Raw genomic sequence first — 19,213 nt, 5'->3', positions numbered from 1 at the left:
TTTATATTATTTTTGCATACCTAGCTCTCTTTTTTCGCTTCTTGACTTGTATCGGACGTAGAGAGAAGAGGGACTAATCAAGTCCATCACCCAAAACAAAAACAAGTAAGCAAGAAACGATGTTATATAATTAATGGGCATAATGTGTTGAATCATAGGCTTGCACAAGAATCAGACAAAGCTTGAGTCAAATCAATACTTACAGAGCTTTCTGTTTGTTGTAGGAACTAGTACAGTTTGCGCTGTGATCTGCTCCTCAGGGACAGAGCCAAAAAAAAAAAAAAAAAAAGGGCTTCTCTCCCCTTATTGATGATAAAACTGGACGAAATTGACGAATTAAAGGTAGTAAGAAATTTCAGCAAGTTGCAGAACCGACCCAGTCTTCCTAGTCCTCCCGGCCCAGGTTACTGATAAAGGCCGGTAAAGGCCCCCACTATGACCCGATGGGATAGAGAGTTTGCGCGCCAGATGATGAACATGGCTGCCCACAGAGACTTCGTTGCGCGAGAAGTATGAAGGGGTATTTGTAGTCGCTATAAACGAAGGGGATCCATATGATGGATTTTAAGCTTAAAAGAAATGAATACTGCGAAAAGGGAAGCATATTCCCTTCCAGTAAACGACCATAAAAGGCGATGCGAAGATGTACCATCGGTGAAGAAGGTCAATTTTAGACGCAAGTTGACAGCAGATCATGTAAAAAGCAACGAAATTCAGGCAACCTCCGACTTGAAGGTCAAAAGGAGTAAGAGGTCAAAGAGAAGGAGTTCGCACAGCAGCTGTAGTGAGAGTGAAGTGAACGAACAACGGCCTTCAGGAAAATGCAAAAACCCTTTAACTGATGTTGTTTTTGCTCAAAACTTCTGTAGCACCCCAGTCAGAAGGGATTGTGTCGTTCAGGTTTCGGCGAGTGTTCATAAACATGAACCAAAGTTTGAAGGACAAAGTTGTTCGCCCGTTGGAACTGATTTCAAAAGTGTAGTGGACACCTCCAGCTTTTATGGCGACGATAGCGCTTTAGCTGCCTTAAATCTGAGCGAAATCACTAGTTCATCATCAGCTGCCTCCGCTCCTGTTCAACGTGACAATTGTGTAACTTCGATGAAAGAAGAGTCAAACCAGTTTTTTGGCTTGCCACTTGAAGTCAAAGAGCTGTTACAGAAGTACAAAGGAATAGAAAATTTGTATGGTAAGAGATGATTTCTTGGTAGTTGTAGATGTTAGCTGTGACTTATCCAAAGTTGTTATTTCCATTATCGAGCATGGCTAACACCGTAAACAGGGTTATTCAGGCTAATCAGAGGGTAAGTCTGCACTCTGGTTTGCCTGAATAGTGCTCCAACTAGCCTGAATATCACTCCGGTTAGCCTGAATAACACTCTGGCTAAACTGTTTTTGGTTAGCTCTCATTAGTGGAAATGGTAACACCATTCAGTAACAAAGTCTACAGTGTGCAGTCTGCATTTTACCCCCGGTCCACAGTCTGCAGTCCGCAGTCTGCAGTCCACAGTCTGTGTTTTTACACTGACCACGACGGGGGATCGATCAGCTGTTGCAGTAAATGCTGCTACTGTGACACAATTGTGTGCATGAACAAGTGTTGGTTTTGATAAATTTATTGTTATTGAACTATGAAAAGAGTTATTCCTAAATTACTTACATACAGCTGTACTATAAAAACATTGTCATAAAAAGTGCACCATAAGAAGCCAGTCAGGAAACGGTTGTATGATTTGGTGAGAGTTATACACATATTTATTACATGGCTGAACTGGTCCGCAATAAAAAGAGAATTCTGATTGGCTCCCCAAGTGGTCCAAATTTTGCAATATTTACAGCTTAGTTACAATGGACTGCACAAGAATTAAAGCATGAGGCTTTATGTGGTAAACTAGGCTAGTACAAAACTTCTTCTTATTTTTCCTCAGTAGGTATCAGTGAGAAAGTTGCAACCTTCCTAGAAAATTTCATTTGTATAGAAAATTGCCAGTTGAATACTGCTATTAGTAGCTAAGGACTATCCCTCTAATGCAGTACATTTCTTGCAGAGTGGCAGACAGACTGCCTCAATCTGCCAGCTGTCAAGGAGAGAAGAAACTTGATTTACTCTCTTCCAACAAGTGGAGGCAAAACCTTGGTGGCAGAAATTCTTATCTTTAAAGAGCTGCTGCTACAAGAAAAGGATGCCTTGTTTGTTCTTCCATTTGTGTCCATTGTTCAGGAAAAGGTATTCTTTTACTTCACTTGTAACTAGATTCCTGATGCTGAATGATTGGCATTAAAAATTTAAAAGTGAGAAAGGGTTGTCAACCATGCAGCTGCTAGACAGAATCATATAACATGTCTTGGTCTCAGGGAAAAAAGGTAAAGTTTGCATGTACGAGCCAAGTGGCCCATCAGGCCAGAGCTTATCCTGGTTTCTGTAGCATGAAGTGTCTCGGAATATTTCTGCTCCCCCCTGGATGTTATGCTAGTCCATCACAGGGTTGCCCCCAGCATTAAAGGAAGAAAGGTAGCCTGCCAAACACTGATGCATGTTTTGATTGCTTCACCATTAATGAACAGGTTAAATCTTTGACTCAATTTGCTGTTGAGCTTGGCTTCTTAGTGGCGGAGTATGCTGCTAGTCGAGGGAAAATTCCACCCCGCAGCAGACGCAAAAAGAAGTCTGTGTACATTGCAACAATAGAAAAGGTTTGAGCATGTTTTGCTTTTTGTTGGGTAATGTTGATTCAAACCCATAAACAACTGAAAAACAATTGAAAACCATTACCATGCCAGCGGTCAAACCTGAGCCTGCGATATGGTCACATGATACTTGTCAGCGGATACCTTGATTTGACAGGTGTCAATTGAACATAACATGGATGTCCATTATGATCAGAGATGTATGCAGTAAACTGAGGCTGCATGACTTGGTCGACCTATTAGCGTATTCCATGCTGCTGGCCATGTTGACCATGAAAAAAGGTGTTGCATGGTTTTCTATTTCACTGAATGCATGTATCTAATGTATCTCCATGTATCTGCACTTATTTCTATCTGTGCATTTTGTTGTTGTTGTTGTAATGTGGGTCTTTCCCTAGAATTATAGTGTTCCACTTTTCGGGCCACCAGAGCTCCACTATTAAAACTGAAGTGTTATTCTGTAGATTAGCAGACTGATGGATAAAAGGTAATAAATGAGAGCCTTTTGAAAATGAGGTTATACACTTGAAATAATGTAAAGATTTGACTTAGGTCTTATCTTGAGGGGTAGGGTTGTTAAATTATTATTATTGATATCGTTATAGTGATATGTAAGTGTTTCTCAACAGGCAAATGCCCTGGTTAACAGCCTCATTGGAGAAAGCAGAATTTCAACATTGGGTCTAGTGGTAGTTGATGAGGTACACACTGTATCAGAATCCAAAGTTTGTTCTACAATCTGGCTGTCTGCTGATAATATCTTGTGTGTTGAACATCTGTTGTTGATTATCGTAAAATTCTGCTTGAATTTATTATATTTTATTAGTTATTCATAATTTTATTAATAATAGCTTCAGTTAATACTCTGTCCTTTACATAATGTAGAGAACAAGATACATGATATATACATGTATAACAAGGAATATCCATAGGATAGAATAACCTATTATTATGTCACTAATATGGAAGCTGTTCAGTTAATATTTTGCTCGTTGTTGAATCCTCTCACCATTGATTACAGCAACGAAATATTAATTTAAACTACTCCAGGAATATTAGTGGTAACTCTTGCTAGTGCTTTTGGTTTTTGGCTTTAACTTCAATTTAAGTCACATGGAAAGACTAGTTCAGAAGATCAAAACTACTTACTAGGTATATATATTACATATTAATTTCACTTCTCCACTTATGAAAGTTGATTACTATAATATAGAAGAAGCTGTAATCATACATGTATATAATTTAATGTCCCTATAGGCTAGTCAATATTTCCTTGTCTAACGTTGTTTTTTTTTCTGTATGTGACCAGCTACATATGTTGGGTGAAACAGTAAGGGGGGCCACCTTAGAGATGTGTTTGGCCAAGCTCATGTTTGTTTCTTGTAAGTAGGATATGAATCATAATTTCACATAAAATGATTATCAGATTAATTTTGTATACATCTAACTTTTAAGTATAATATTGCTATGTTCACATCATAGTTAAATCTGACTGGAACAGCTCATTAAAAAAACCGGTATATCGACAGAGATGGAGGTAATTTTACCACCCACAGTGCATTCTGGGTGCTGTAATTGGCATGTTATACTCTTGCAAGAAAATCCTTGCAGTTAAGTATTTCTATGAGTTTTAATCATTTACATTTTGAAGTGAAATTGTATTGACTTGTTCACTATACTTTGTACTCTTAAAAACAGTACTGAGTAAAGAGTAGTAAGCAAGTGTCAATTTATCTCGTTGAAATGATTTCTTTTGCATTTTGATTTGCAGCCACCACCCAGATAGTTGGAATGAGTGCTACTTTAAGCAACATTGCAGACTTGAAGGCATTTTTAAAGGCTGAGGTGTATTCAAATGATTTTAGACCAGTAAGTGTACAGTTAAATTAGATCCCAATAGTGCAGGTGTGTTGGCCCAGCTAATGGCTGGTGCACTGGATTCCAGCTTGAGTTGTCTGGGTTTGAGCCCTGGCTGTGGACGTTGTGCTGTGTTCTTCAGCAAGACACTTTACTCTCACAGTGCCTCTCTCCACCCAGGTGTATATATATGGGTACCGGTGAATTTAATGCATTAAACCAGGGGAGGGGGGCTAGCAGAAATCCTCCTAGTCTCTTTAATAGTGCTACAGAAGCCAGGGGTTTCATTAAGGGCCAGGCACCGGGAAAATTGAATGGCCATGAGGATGATTTTGCCCGGCTGGTTTGACCATCTAGAGGACAGTTTTAGTTGTAATTTTGCTCAGCTCAAAAAACTGCTGAAAACGTTATTCACTTAATGAAACCCCTGAAGAGGCCATGATATTTAGGTGAATGGCTACATGGACCACCTGGCCCAACATAGACTTCACCTTACCTTCCTAGATAATAATACCACCCTTGGTACAAGAATAAGTATTGACCCATTTAGGAGAGGTGTTTGCTCATAAGAGATTAATGTAATATCTGTCTATGACCTTGACAAATTACAAGTGACTGAGGGAAAAGCTAAGTGTCTGTCTGTCTGTCTGTCTGTCTGTCTGATCAAAGTCTAGGACAACAACTTCTTTTTAAAGAGATTGTTCAGTGTTGTCCACTTATGGGGGTAGGTGTTTGTAGCTAAATATTCGACTGTAATTTTGAAGGCAATCAATTTCTAGATTTTTTGGTCACTGGACTTCCAGTGTATTATTTTAAGATGTAACTTGTAAACCCCTTTTTGTTAGTTGTACATTGTGAGGGGTTTTAATAGGTTTTCCTCACCTATATAAGTGAGGAAACTTATCCTGGGGATAAGGTGTTACTGATTTCAGCTTCCTTCTGTATATTTGCTTGTGAACATCTCACATAGAAAGGTGTAAAAGCCTGGAGTAAGCATTTTTTGTGTAGCCATGTCATTTTCTCATTGTTTTAATTTGTACTTCTAATCAGGTCGAGCTGAAGGAGTTTGTGAAAGTGGGCCATGACATTTACAAGGTCCCTAAACCTTCAGATCCTGAGGACGAAGCTGGTAAAGTTTTCAGGAGGATTAATAACAAACAGGTAGAGAGAACTGATTCACTGGTTTATGAAATCAACATAGTGTGACAGGCTGTCATTAAGGGCCGTAACCCGGAACACTACACTCTCTATTTTTTATAAGAATATGTTTTAAAAGAATATTGAGGCTGAAGTTCGCGAAGTTTTAAGCATATTTCAAGAATAAACCTGAGGCTGAGATTTTGAAAAGAATATATTTTTGTGTGTTGAAAATTTGTAAATTCAACACAATTATATGTTTTTAACTAAACCATATAAATTTCTTCCTTTCTCTAAATGGCAAAACTAGCCAAAAAACAAACCAAAACAGCACTTGACTAACCGGCATATGTTCAATGCTAATAATATATCTGCAAGAAGTTATGTGCGTTATGCAAAATAACTTTAATGCCATCCAGACACCAAATTGACATTGGAAAACAGAAATGCCATTATAATCTAAGAATATTCTCAAGATTATTTTCAGTCTAAAATCGCCAGGAAAATAACAATATCATATTCTCTTATAAAAGAAAAAGAGAGTATGTAAGGAGGGGACCACGTGTTTGTAGTTTAGCGCACTGACCATTGGGCTCCCTTGCCTCTCAAGTACTTTGTGCATAAAGTACTAGGGAATACAAAGTGCCTTGGACAATAATACAACACAAAATCTTGGGCAGGGCTGGACCAAAACCTCTTGATGTAAATTCTGGCTGTGAACACGCTTTTTTATGGCTGTAACATTGTGCTGTTGCTCTGAAACGCTTGTCATTGTTTTCAGGGCCAAAAGAAAGAAACCCTGAAGCGAGATCCAGATCAGTTGTTAGCCCTGGTTTTGGAGGTTGTTCCTGATCACTCCTGTCTGGTTTTTTGTTCCACTAAGAAGAACTGTGAAAACTTGGCATTACTGCTCATAAAGTTAATGCCCAGGTAAAGCGTAAATTCTTTGGTATTTATTTTTCTGAGTTGTATTAGTTAGGCCAGAGAGGCACTTCTCTTCAAGAACCTCACTTATTTCACGTTACAAGTCAGTGATTTGAGAAGAGCTACTCAAGAGTCAGCTGCGAAAACTTAGTAAGATCGGAATGAAAAAGTGTCCACGAGGTTCAAAACCCGATTGTGAAGAGCAGGAGAACTTCCTACAACCGGGAAGGACCTTGAAAAAATCAAGGATTTCCACCGTGTCAAAAGAAAGGACTATTTCTTACCTTTGATAGTGAAAGCTCCAGTAGCTGGTTTCAGTGCATTTTCTCTTCGAAAACTTGTTGTGAGATATCCGGTTACCCACATCTATAAGTATTGTAGCAAATCATGTTGAGTGAAGGCTTTGTTAGTGAAAGCCCCAATATTTCCTGTGCTAAAACTTGTAATCAAGTATCTGATATTTGACAGTGAAAGCTCCAATATTGGTTTCAGTGCCTTTTTTCTTCTAAAACTTGTAACAAAGTGTCTGGTTACACGCATCTAGGGAATTACGCCAAGTGAAAGCCATGGAGAGGCAGCAGCTGATGAGGGCTCTGTACAATGAAGCGTGTGGTCTGTGTCCTGTGTTAAGACAGACCATTCCTTTCGGCATTGCATACCATCACAGTGGACTGACGATGGACGAGCGGAAACTAATTGAAGATGGTTACAGTCAGGGTGTGCTATGCCTTCTGACATGTACCTCTACTTTGGCAGCAGGTGTTAACCTGCCGGCAAAGAGGTTTGTAGTCTGTTTGGAAAGGGGTGTGTGTGTGTGTGTGAGTCAGGGGAAATTGACATTTTGAAGAAAAGTCACGGAAAATTGAAATAGTTTAACACGGCTGATTTAATACCGTTGAAGGCTGGAAGAACATTTGGTGTCACTGTGGTCTCAACGATATTTTTCCTTAATGAAGATGGAAAATTTGGTGAAACTTATTAATCTTAATGAACGAATACAAAGGGACGGCTACTAGATCTGACATTTTGTATTTATTTGCCATTTTGGTCAGCGAAATATTATTTTTGCCAGAGAAAAGTCGGGGAATTTTGAAAAGTGATACCTGTGGCAACCATGAAGAAGGTAATACGTTTTTTTGCAGTGGCTTCTTCCTTCTCCATTCGGAACCTGCATGCACGCGAAGATATATGACTTCTCTTCGATCTGTTTCTTGAAATTTATTCGATTGACTAGAATCTTACTCTCCTCGCATCGATATACTGCCAAACAATTCTTTAAGGGTGCGTTCCTTTTGGATGATCAGGATCAAGATCAGGATAAACGATTCAAGATCACTCGGATCATGCCGGGTGCATCAAAGGAACCGATGAATCCTGGACCAGAGTGAATTCATCGGTTCCTTTGATGCACCGTGATCTGAGTGATCTTGGATCACTGATCCTGATCCAGATCATCCCAAAGGAACGCAGCCTTACATCGTCGAGGGCACAAACAAAATAAAAACCGCGGAGAAATTAGACGAGCGTTCACCTCGCTCGCTCGATTTTTCTGAGAAGTAAAAAAGGGAACAGTTTGAGAGAAGAAGAAGAAAAACGGAAACGGCTGTGGACAGTCTATCCCAAGCACAAGTTAGTTCGACATTTTTCTACATTTGGTTACGTATATCGTCGATGTTGAGCTATTTTTTTTCCAGCTTTATGAAGACTGTGAATTAGGGTACACGACTACGGGTGAAGAGTGTGCAAATTAAATTCACTTGGAGCATGATCTGAGAATTAATAGCCACCGTATAATTTTTGTGATCAGAGTCATTATCCGTGCACCGTATGTGGGTATCTCTATACTCAGCCAGAGTCAATACAAACAGATGATCGGCAGAGCGGGACGAGCAGGCATTGACACTTCAGGAGAGAGTATTCTTATTATCAAAGATTCTGACAAACCTAAGGTAAGAATTCTGCTGTTCGTAATGCGCCAACAATCACATGCTTTTTTCCCACGGAGGGAGGGGGGGGGGGGCACTTCCATATAATAAGGCTGCTTGTCTTGAACTTCTGCGGTACCTTTTAGTGTGTTGAGCGGAAAAAAAATATGACAGGAGACATTCTGTTGTTTTAGAATTGGCACCTCTTAAGGGTGAAGAAGAGGTCCAAACCACGCCCTCAAAACAGGATCTTGGTATCCCTCAGGGGTTCTTATCAAAAGTTCCGACGAGCTCCCCCGACCTTTTTATATGTGAATACCCCCGGGGCTATTTTTCGACAGTTCTTGCTATAGTTTGTTAATTAGAAGCTCCCAAAATTTAAAATAGAATACACGTGTTTGTTAATGTTTTTTCCAATCGATGCACTTTCGATGGGTTTTCGCCGAAAACGCTCCACTTCCACAATACCGTTTTCGCATTGTTTTCGCTGTCTACTCTACATAGGGCTCCGTTTTCAATTGTCTCGGCTCTGGACAAATGTATGCGTTCGCGGCTAAAACGATGAGCGTTTTTTGTTGTTTTAGTGTGGACGATCTACAGGCAAAAACGCATCAGTTTGCCTTTTCACGCCAAAACGCGTTAGTGTGGACGAGGTCTAAAACACGACTTTCGTGTTCATTTTAAAATCGGGCCCAACAATTCAAGTATTCTTATATTTTCTAATTGGGTCTCGCGAGAAATGTGAGGCGTCTCGCGAGTAACGAGATGCGTCAAGCGAGAACGAGCAGCGTCTTGGGAGCTTTGCTGTTCTTTGCTTTATCTTCTGTCTTTTCTTGTTCACAGATCCAACACCTGTTTTCAGGGCCCTTGGAGAGCTGTTGCAGTAGTTTGTTATTTGACAATGGCAAAGGATTACGAGCTATGCTTCTCACACTTATTGGACTCGAAGTGAGTGCATGTAAAGAAAACGCATTGATCATAATACTAAACTCTCTCAGGCAAGTTGTAGAACATGTATAAGAATCAGTTAGGAGAATTTATAGGTTGCCTTGAAATTTAAACAGGCTGTGACACATAAGGCGCGTGTCGTTTTGGAACATACATGTCAGGATTGTACTGAATTGCTCATGAAGACCGAGTTCTGAAAATGATAACCACCCATGTTGCAAGTTGCGGCAACATGCAGTGTGAAGTAAACAAGAGTTTAACTGTGTGAAACATGTTGCCACAAATTGCAATACGCGCAATGCAACAATGTTGCGCAACAAGTTGAGAGACTTTCAAATAAAATGTTGCTCTATTACTTGGCCTCAAAGAAATGCGAAGGATTAAGATACAAACCAAGAGTTTTCAACTTAGATGTTACTTCTGTTTCAAAAAAACTAAATGCAAACTACAGTTTGTTAAAACAATGTTGTTGCTTGTTATATTTTTTTTATGTCTATTCGAGATCGATTTGAATCGTTTTAAACTTTCACCGGCGATCGAAGCTGCATTTAGAATTAATGCCCTTGGTAGTTAACATTGAAACGGTTTTTTCTTTTCATAGCTGTGCACGACCGCTGAAGAACTGAAACAGTTTATGCAAAACACGTTACTGTGCGTGCAATCAAAATCGCAGTCGGTAGACATTTTTGACCAGATGGAGGAATCTCTGGACTCGTTACAGAAGCTGGGACATGTTAATATTTCTGGTCCTACGGAGAGCAGAAAGATAGAAGTTACTCATCTTGGACAGGCGACTTTTAAAGGTATGAATATAGACCAAAGAAAGTTGTTTGATTAATCGATTAGGAATGAAAATGATAGATAAAACATCTTAACAGAACTGTGAAGTGACAAAGCTATGAACTGGAATTTTTGTCGCAGTTATATAGAACTATGTCAGTTTGTATTAACTACAATATAGCTTAATTATGTAAACTATGGCAACAGTTCGAAGGAGAATTATCCATATTGTGTATGGCAATTTCGAAATCATTCGTTGGAACCCTTGTTTAAGGCTGTTTACCTGTGTAGGGTGTATTGATGTGGATAGCAGTCCCATGATTTACAGCGAGCTTGCAAGAGCGCAGGAGGACCTTGTCCTAACTACTGAACTTCATCTGCTCTATCTTGTCACACCACCGGACTTGAGGGATTCAATCGAGCCTGACTGGATGACGTACTTTAAGCAGGTAAAATAGTGCACTATGCACAGTGGATTCAGAATTTTGCTTCGGAAGAACACCGCACATTTCCATAGACCATGCGTCTTCCTGTGGCACCATCTTGTTTTTGTCCAACGCAATCCCAGAGATCAAAGGACATCTGTATTAATGACCGGTCTCTCAAACGTATCTGAAGATAACAGTACATGTGTGTGCGAAAATGTGGGACAAGATAATGGTGTTAACTCCTCAGACTTCTTGCAGGAAATTGGAGTCGTTGTTAAACATACAAGGGCCAACATATTTCTTTCCTGAATATTTAACAACTATTCCATAAGCGCGCGTTGGATTTGAGTGGGCTATAATCATCTGAAATCCAACAAGCGCGAGTGGAATAACTGTTTTATTAAAAATTCCCGCAAAATATAGAAAATTAAACTAAAATAAAAATATAAATGCCCACAAAAAATCACGCGTACGCTTACCATATTCGTGGAGCATGGTATAATCATAGTTAACTATGGTATAATTAACAATTATTCCATGAGCGCGCGTTGGATATGAGATGGTAAATAGCCAACGAGGCCCGTAGGGCCGAGTTGGCTATAACCAATCTCATATCCAACAAGCGCGAATGGAATAATTGTTTTATTAAATTTGGTGCTTTTGTATTCTTGGAAATATAGCTTAATTTTATTGGATTTTAATTTTACAAAACGATCGGAAGTCGACGTGACAAAAACAACAAGTGGGAAATCGCATGACATGCGCGCCGTTTGTAAAATTAGTTGAATGAAAAATTTGAGAGCGAAGCAAGCGAATTTGCTGAATGAAATTGCAATCAAGTAAAATTCAAGAAACGTCTATCAAATGAAGGAGATATAACCTTGGTCAGAAAGTTTTAAAAGCGTTCAAGTTCGAGTCATGGAGAAGAGCCAAATAATTGTGCACTTGCACATTCCCATTGTAATAATGCAGCGGAAAACTTTGGTCGCCATGTGACACAGACGTTGTGCCAAAATTACTCTCGACAAGATCTCTCTCAGGATTCCCTTCTTTGAAAGCCTTGGCATTTCGAGCTGTATGTGTGGAGTTCATTGTTGGTCAGTTTTAGAGTCAAGGACAGAAACTATTTTAGCGTCAGATTCATCTTCAGAATCTCCGAGGCCACCTGGTGGTTTTTCGTGGCTGGGAAAGAACCGGGCTTACTTCGGTTCAGCTCAAAACACTCAACTCCTTGAGGTGTTTTTCGCAAGGACAGAATTGTTGGCGCTAGCTGTCGTTGATTCTCTCGTCGTCGTCGGCCAAAAAAGAGACTGAGATGAAACTAGATTGTCCTCTGTAGCTGTGCGGGATTCTTGCTCTCGGCTGATCCGAACTTGCTTACTCGAACAGTTTCCTCATCTGCTCATTGGAAACTGGTTTCTTATGGACTACGCCGGCAATTATGCCTGTTTTCCTGCGGCCTTTTACAAATGCATATGCTCTAATAACTTATTTGCCTGGTCAGAGATAATGGAAAACGGTTTGTTGTACGGCGGCGTGCGAAGGAAATGATCAACTGGCGGCTTTAATGGATTTTATCAATGAACTTTTGCAATTTACGTGTCATCTTTCTTCCTCGCAGACGAGTAAAAACACTTCAACTGAACATTCAGTTCTTCTTTTGACATTTCTTATATCGGTTTCGAAAATTTGGTACTACCAGGACTAGGAAGCCATTCTGTTCAGGTAAAATTTGTTTTTGTCACATAATCTTCATGAATGCGTAAAGTCTCGCCGGTCATATTTTAATTTTGCAACTTTAAGGGAAACTTAACGTATACGTGCCGTTAAATATTCTTATCTCGAGCTTTGTGGCTTTTTTGTTGTTACTGGGACGGCATTGTCCATAATTCCCTGTATTTCCTGTGTAGATAGCTCACCAAATGTGCTTTTTTTCATCCATTTTCTTTGTCGACGAAACTTCGCTTCACGCGAAAAAGCTCATGCCGAGCGACATTTGTCGCTTTCATTTCCATATAAGGTTAAACGCAGGTATAATGGCTGGTAACCGAGATCCAGTGAACCAATCAGAAAGCTAGGATTGCATTATCCGAGGTTGAGAATTTAATAATGGCTGATATACCATGATGGCTAAGCCAATGAAAACTCTCGAATTGCATTATACAATGAACTAGGTTTCAATAAATACTATTTATGTAACCCTTTCGAGGGGTATACCATGGAATATCCTACGAGTCGTTTGTATTTTCCCAAAGGCTCGTGTGTATACTAAGAAAATACAGGTGGCAAGTGGGATACCATGGTATACCACGAGATAGTGTTGAACAACTATTTTATACCTTGCTGTAGCAAATACAATGGCCGACTCATTCAATGCAGTGCATGATGGGAAGGTTTGGTGTAGTACTGTCGAGCATATAACAGCTTTCCTGTATTCTGATTGGCTGTATTTTCTATGGCATGGTATAAATTTCGGTATTACACTCCCATGAAACTGATGATGGTACATTATGATACTGAAAGATAACTTGTATTACATTACTATGGGGAACTTTTAGAATTGGTATGGGAAACTGTGGGCTATTTAACCTTCGGTCTTTGGGTATGAAATTAAACTGAATAGCATATACAAATGAGGAAACATCATCTCACGTATAAATACAGTTGACCTGTACCTCTTTGAATTTTGATTCGTTCTTGTTAATCTGCGCTTCTTTTGGTTTCAGGGCTAGAGGCATTGTTTGTGTTGTTCACCTACTGTTTTGTTTGGCCAATTATAAACAACCTTGTAAACGGTACAGGTCGCCCCTATAAATAGTTATAGTTACCTACAACGATCAATTTAGACTGTATTGTATTCTCGAATAGTTTTTTGGTATTAGTTTACGAATCTCATATTTAATATTTCATATCAGGTGTTATCATTAAGTGAGTCAGAGCAGAAAGTAGCCGAGCTGTTTGGGGCCACAGAGAGCTTTTTATCAAGAAGAGCAACTGGGCAGCAAGGGAAAAAGGTAAATAACATTATTAACTCGACAGTGCTAGAAAGTAATAATTCCTTTGAAGTCCCACCTCTGGCCCTAGAAAGGAAAGAGGAAACCGATTAGATCACAGAAAGTGCAAAGGAAATTTTCCACCCTCTTTTAAAAGACCTCTGGATCAGATTATTTTTACGTTTCTAAATGATCGCTAAAGATAGTTTGCCTTTAGTTCCTCATTTTAACTTTTCTTATCATTCCCACCCAATTTAAGGTTAAAAACTACCTTTTGTTAATCACATTCTCTTCAAATTGGATCGCGTTCTGTAATCCTTTCCCGTTAATTTATCCCCTTTATCATTAAGCTCGTTCTTTGTTAAATAATTCACTCCCTCGTAAGTTCTATGGAAAAAGGTTTGCCACTGACTCTTGATTTTCCAGTTTTAAACCCATTCTCTCACCCACTTCTAATACTACCCCTCTCCATTCTGTACACGCTCCCTTGTAAACCCCTTTCAAATAATTCTCTGTCTATTGAGCCAGCTCTCTAAGGAGCTCAATCGCCCCTGACCTTCCTTTACAGAAAAAATTGCTGTTGTCTATTGTCTCAAAAAGCGCGCTTTTAAATTAATCAACCCACTGTTAGACTTCGTATTATCCTCTGACAATTCATGTTCTTTCTTGCGGTTATTTAGGACATGAGTGAGCAAGCTACAGTGAAGAGGTTCTACTTAACTCTCATCCTTTACAAGTTGTTAAAAGAACACACAGTATGGGAAGTAGCCAGCGTATTTAAGGTGACACGAGGATTTGTGCAGAATCTATTGACTTCAGCTTCTTCGTTCGCTTCGTGTATGGTGCACTTTACTGGGGTAAGTACGAGGTTGAAAATTAAATATACTCAAGAGCGAGTTTCAGGGTTGGAACCAAAACCAATCATTTGGGCCCGTCACAAAGGACACTGGCAATCCAGTGAACAAATCAAAACTCGACGCAGTTACATGTAGTCGACACTAAGCGCGGGAAAACTTGTATGAGTGTGTCACGATTGATTTTGGTTTTACTTCTGATTGGTCGAGAAAGTACTATGAGAATTTTAAGCCAATCACAACGTAGTAAAGCAAAATCAAGGTAAATTCAAATTACTTTCAATACTCTATACTCAAGTGAAAACCGCTCTGAATAGAATGAATGAATCGTGAAACTAAGGATAGTTAGTTAGGGAAGCAGAAAACAGGGCACGACTAAAAAATAAAGTAAAATGAACACATGGTCCTCAGACTCTAAAGACTGAAATTATTATATTAGTAGTAACTACGCTTAATAAATTCAGTGAAAGAGTTAAAAGACAACAAAACAGTCCGTTTTGTGCAAACCGGATCCTAAAAAAAGAGTGAAACGATACCTGTGTAAGAGCGTTTCTGGTCATTTGGAGTTAGTGATCCAACATGTCAGACCCCTCGCAGTAAATTATCAAAGTGTTGATTCTTTCTCTATGTGTTTTTCTCCTTCAGGAACTGAACGAGTTTTGGGGTGTGTATCTATTGCTTGAAGCCATGGTGAAGAAATTGTCCTACACGGCAAGCTTGGAGCTTGTACCTCTGATGGAGGTTCCTGGTGTTAAACAGGTAAGTGCTAAACCTATCGGGAAGACCTTAATTCTCAATGAGTGGAACCAGTTTTCACACTTACTAATTTTTACATAAAGTGTACTCAACACTTAGTTTTTTTAAATTCATATACAGAAGTAGAAAGAAATTTTAAGATGTGGACACCGGGAGTCGAGCCCGAGAAATTTGTTTCAGGATGCCTTCGCGTATCCACTACACCATCGGAGAGCTGGCTGCAAGAGGATGAATAAATTTAAATACAACAAGCCTAAATATATGTAGTTAAGTGTCACCCAAATCACAAAATGAAAGCTAACCGCAGGCAAACCTGAGTGAAACTAACCGGAAGCTAACTGGAGACGTTTTAACCATTTCTAGTGAGCTAACCTGGTCTCATTCTGTGTTATTTTACACAGATGGTCACGAAATGTCTAACCTGGTCTCACTGAGGTCTCACTCATTGTTAACAAAGTTTTCCCTCGAGTCATGCCTAAACCCAGGGGTAACATTTACGATTAATTATGTTTATTCCTTGACAGGCTCGCGCTCGCCAGTTACTCAAGGCAGGCTATAAAACCCTTAGCAGCCTGGCCTGGGCCGATGCCAGTTCACTTGTAACACAGATTGAACATCTCTCCAGGCGTCAAGCTCATCAGATCGTTTCGGCGGCCAAGGTGAAACCTATCTTAATGTGTGAAATACTTTCTCTCATTTTACTTTACTTTCTTTTTTGATTTGATTTTAACTGAAGTACTTTATTTTCTTTTTAATTTAATTAAATTATTACTATTACTATTACAGTGGAACCTCGCCTTACGGCCACTTTATTCTGGTCCGATCAAAAGCTCAGTCAGTCATTTTCTTATTTAAAGAATCCCTTAAAAACGGCCAGCCCGTTAATATGGCCAGATTTTTGTGGTCCGTTGGTAACCGGATTAACGAAGTTCCACTGTACTACTATCAGTTCGTACGATCTTTTTTGCTGCAAAATAGCACGTACAGTCGCCTTTTCAGTTTGTCAATATACCCACAAATCTGGTGTCAGTTTTACAGAAACGTTATGTACAGAAAACTTAAATGCAACCTAATTATTCACAACACTGGTACTGCACTCGCTTGTTTTGTTACATACTTGGACCAGATAGTAAATCGCAAGCTCTGAGTTATTCTTCTCAGGTCTACAGACGATTTACATGTTGAAAACATTGTTTGGCATCGAATTTACATGCACGGTTTCTGTACAACGGAGCGACTACAAGTATTACTATTCACCGTGGATGCTGGTCCATCGCAGGTTTAACCCCGCCGCCCTCCCAGCACTAAATACGTCGGTACCCATTTGTACACCTGGGTGGAGAGAGGCACTGTCAGAGCAAAGTGTCTTGCCCAAGAACACAACACAAATGACCCGGTCTGGGCTGATAACCAGTACTGCCGGGGCTGGCTTGAACCCGGAGTGCTTGATCTGAAGCCTGTGCTAGATCCAGGTTCCAGCGCGCTGATATTGTGTTATCTTATTGTTTATAAATGTGTAATTTTCACATTCAATCAACAGTTATTTCGCGCTTCATTTGCGAGCAATAGTCTATTGTAGAACTGAAATCAACTTCTACAAAGAATTAGCTAGAGTTCGTATATTGACCTTGGGACTGAAAGAGTTCTTATCTCCTTTTCAGATGCTGTTAGAAGAGAAAGCTGACGCTTTGAGAGAAGAGGCTGAAGAAATGACAACCGCACCAGAACTAGCCACAACAGAACGAACAGAAAATTAATTATAATTTCACTGGAAAATTGTTAATTGTATACTGCACAAAGAAAGGAGGCGACAGTGTGTCGATACGGTTGTGTACCTACCATTTTAATAATCGAAATTACTTGACATGGCGGGGTAAACATTGGTCTATCCAAAGAAAATTACTTGAATATCAGAATATAAATTATTTCGAAATTGCTTAGCCGAAGTAGTAACAGTGTTTCATTTCGTTTTGTTACTAGTAGCAGTAAAGTGTTTGAATATGATTGGACTATTAATGTGCGTGCAGTATATAATAAGTAGAAATTTCCGCTCAGCTCCTGACTAAAAGAATAATAAATGAAAAAATACCAATTATGCCTCTAGCAACCCAAACAATAGTAGCTACACCAAACAATTACATGTGTTTGTAAGAATGAATTTCTAATGTGATGTACAAAAAATTACGCGTACAAATGATGATGTACAAAGTGACGCACAAAAATCTTCTCTAACTGAAGGCGCTAGCTTGAAAACACAAGTTGGACTTTATTTAAAATATTTATCCAACCATCAGGCCCCTAAAACGTTAAATAGAGTTTTGAAATATTATGTGAAGAGATTGTTTACGAGGAGCTAAATACTTAGTTAAACACCCGGCTTATTGCCGCTTTGGTCGTAAACTCGGTAAACTGTTCAAATCGCCGAAATAAAGACTGAATTCCCCTTGGGCTTATTTCATCTATGGAGGACTATATTTAATTAGTTTAAGCCCTTAATTGGTTTTAATTAAACCGGAGCTGGTGTTTATCACACCAGAATAGCTCTTCCCGCATTCCACGTCGGTTCGTACCAACAACAGTACAACTTTGGCGTTGGTGAAATATAATCTACGTACAAGATGTCGAGATATCCGCATCGAGTTTTAGCTGAAAGAAATAAGAGAGTGCAAACGCAAAACTGCATCGAGGACAAGTTTCTGAAACAGAAACTCGACTCTATCTCACGAGAAAAGCTCTACATTGACAGAGAGCTGCGAAGAATTTCCTTGGCAAAGGAGAGTTTGATGGAAAGCCTTGATCGATACACAGCGCCTCCAAGGTTTGCGAACCAGCGATTGAGCCTACCATGTGTCATTGACGGAAAGAGAAAGGATTGCAACACAAGACCAATTAGCGCTTTGAGAAGACATACATTTTATTCCGTTCAAAACCTTCACACAGAAGCCGAGCGTAACCAGAAGCTGAAGCCACTGAGCTGTGTGCGCGACCCAATTCCTGACCTAGGAGAGGGTATTTCAAAGAGCCCTCGTAGTGAACGAACAAGTCATTCGGAACAACCAGGAAGTGCACTTCGAACAACAAGCCTGGATTATCAACAAGACGCCTTTGAGAGCCGAGTCGCAAGCCCAGTAACAGCTTCCTTGATTCAATCAGGTCAAAGCAGGTTGACCAACGAGAGACCAGAGCTGTACTCACGTCAGACCAGTTTGTACGAGACACCGCTAAATCTGCCCAGGTTACCAGCAAGTTCCGCGAAACGCGAGCTGAATCCTCTGATCCCGCGAAAAACCTCCGCGGGACAGGCCAACCCGCGAGATGGAATGCTTGCGACAAACCTGAAAAGCAAGTTCCGCCAGATTGGGTCGGTTGTCATGGCGACCGCGATTTTACGGGTTGCACCTGACAAGAAGAAAGAAAAGACAGAGAAAGGCCGGTAGCAAGTTATTCAACCAAAAGCACACTTCATTCATCGAACCATCTTATTTATCATTTATAATCAAATTACCGTAGAAGTCCGAAAGTAACGGCCCCCGATACTTTCGGATTTAGCAGGCAAAAGGAGCCGTTACTTTCGGATGGTTAAAAACGTTTGTACGGTCTCACAGTCGTTTCAGACCAGGGGAAGCGTTACATGAATTGAACTGTTTATGTACGTTACTGTATACCCACATAAACAGGCACCAAATGTTGTTACTAGAGTAATGCTTGAAACGTTAAATCAAATATAATACCGGTACGGTTTTTTATTGTAGTTGAGTGGTAATTTTCAAAAGGTCGCTACTTTCGGGTGGGTCGTCACTTTCGGGATTCAGTAGGAAGGTAAATTCGGGGGGAACCGTTACTTCCGCAATTCTATGGTATAGCCGATTGAAGAAAACCGAAAAAGGCAGGTTGTACAAAAAGATAGTCAAAAACCAAATGGA

General features: G+C 39.8%; 2 protein-coding genes across 2 annotated transcripts; both read left to right on the top strand.

The window, feature by feature from the left end:
* Positions 1–412: 412 nt before the first annotated feature.
* LOC110060639 (helicase POLQ-like) lies at positions 413–17,748 on the top strand. The gene is made up of 18 exons (XM_020767425.2): positions 413–1,189; positions 2,049–2,227; positions 2,566–2,694; positions 3,318–3,389; positions 3,998–4,070; positions 4,460–4,557; positions 5,596–5,706; positions 6,464–6,612; positions 7,151–7,387; positions 8,414–8,555; positions 9,375–9,479; positions 10,081–10,282; positions 10,551–10,708; positions 13,603–13,701; positions 14,361–14,537; positions 15,180–15,293; positions 15,815–15,949; positions 16,952–17,748. Exons 1-18 carry the CDS (start codon positions 580–582, stop codon positions 17,045–17,047), a joined length of 2,886 nt encoding a protein of 961 aa, XP_020623084.2. The 5' UTR covers positions 413–579; the 3' UTR covers positions 17,048–17,748.
* Positions 17,749–17,853: 105 nt separating this feature from the next.
* LOC110060640 (uncharacterized) lies at positions 17,854–19,041 on the top strand. Its single transcript, XM_020767426.2, has one exon. It carries the CDS (start codon positions 17,909–17,911, stop codon positions 18,725–18,727), a length of 819 nt encoding a protein of 272 aa, XP_020623085.1. The 5' UTR covers positions 17,854–17,908; the 3' UTR covers positions 18,728–19,041.
* Positions 19,042–19,213: the final 172 nt, after the last annotated feature.

Source organism: Orbicella faveolata, unplaced genomic scaffold (genome assembly GCF_042242905.1).
Source record: "Orbicella faveolata isolate gen_17 unplaced genomic scaffold, um_ofav_v1 contig_13, whole genome shotgun sequence".
Taxonomy (NCBI): Eukaryota; Metazoa; Cnidaria; class Anthozoa; order Scleractinia; family Merulinidae; genus Orbicella; species Orbicella faveolata.
This window is presented reverse-complemented; position numbering and strand designations above follow the sequence as displayed.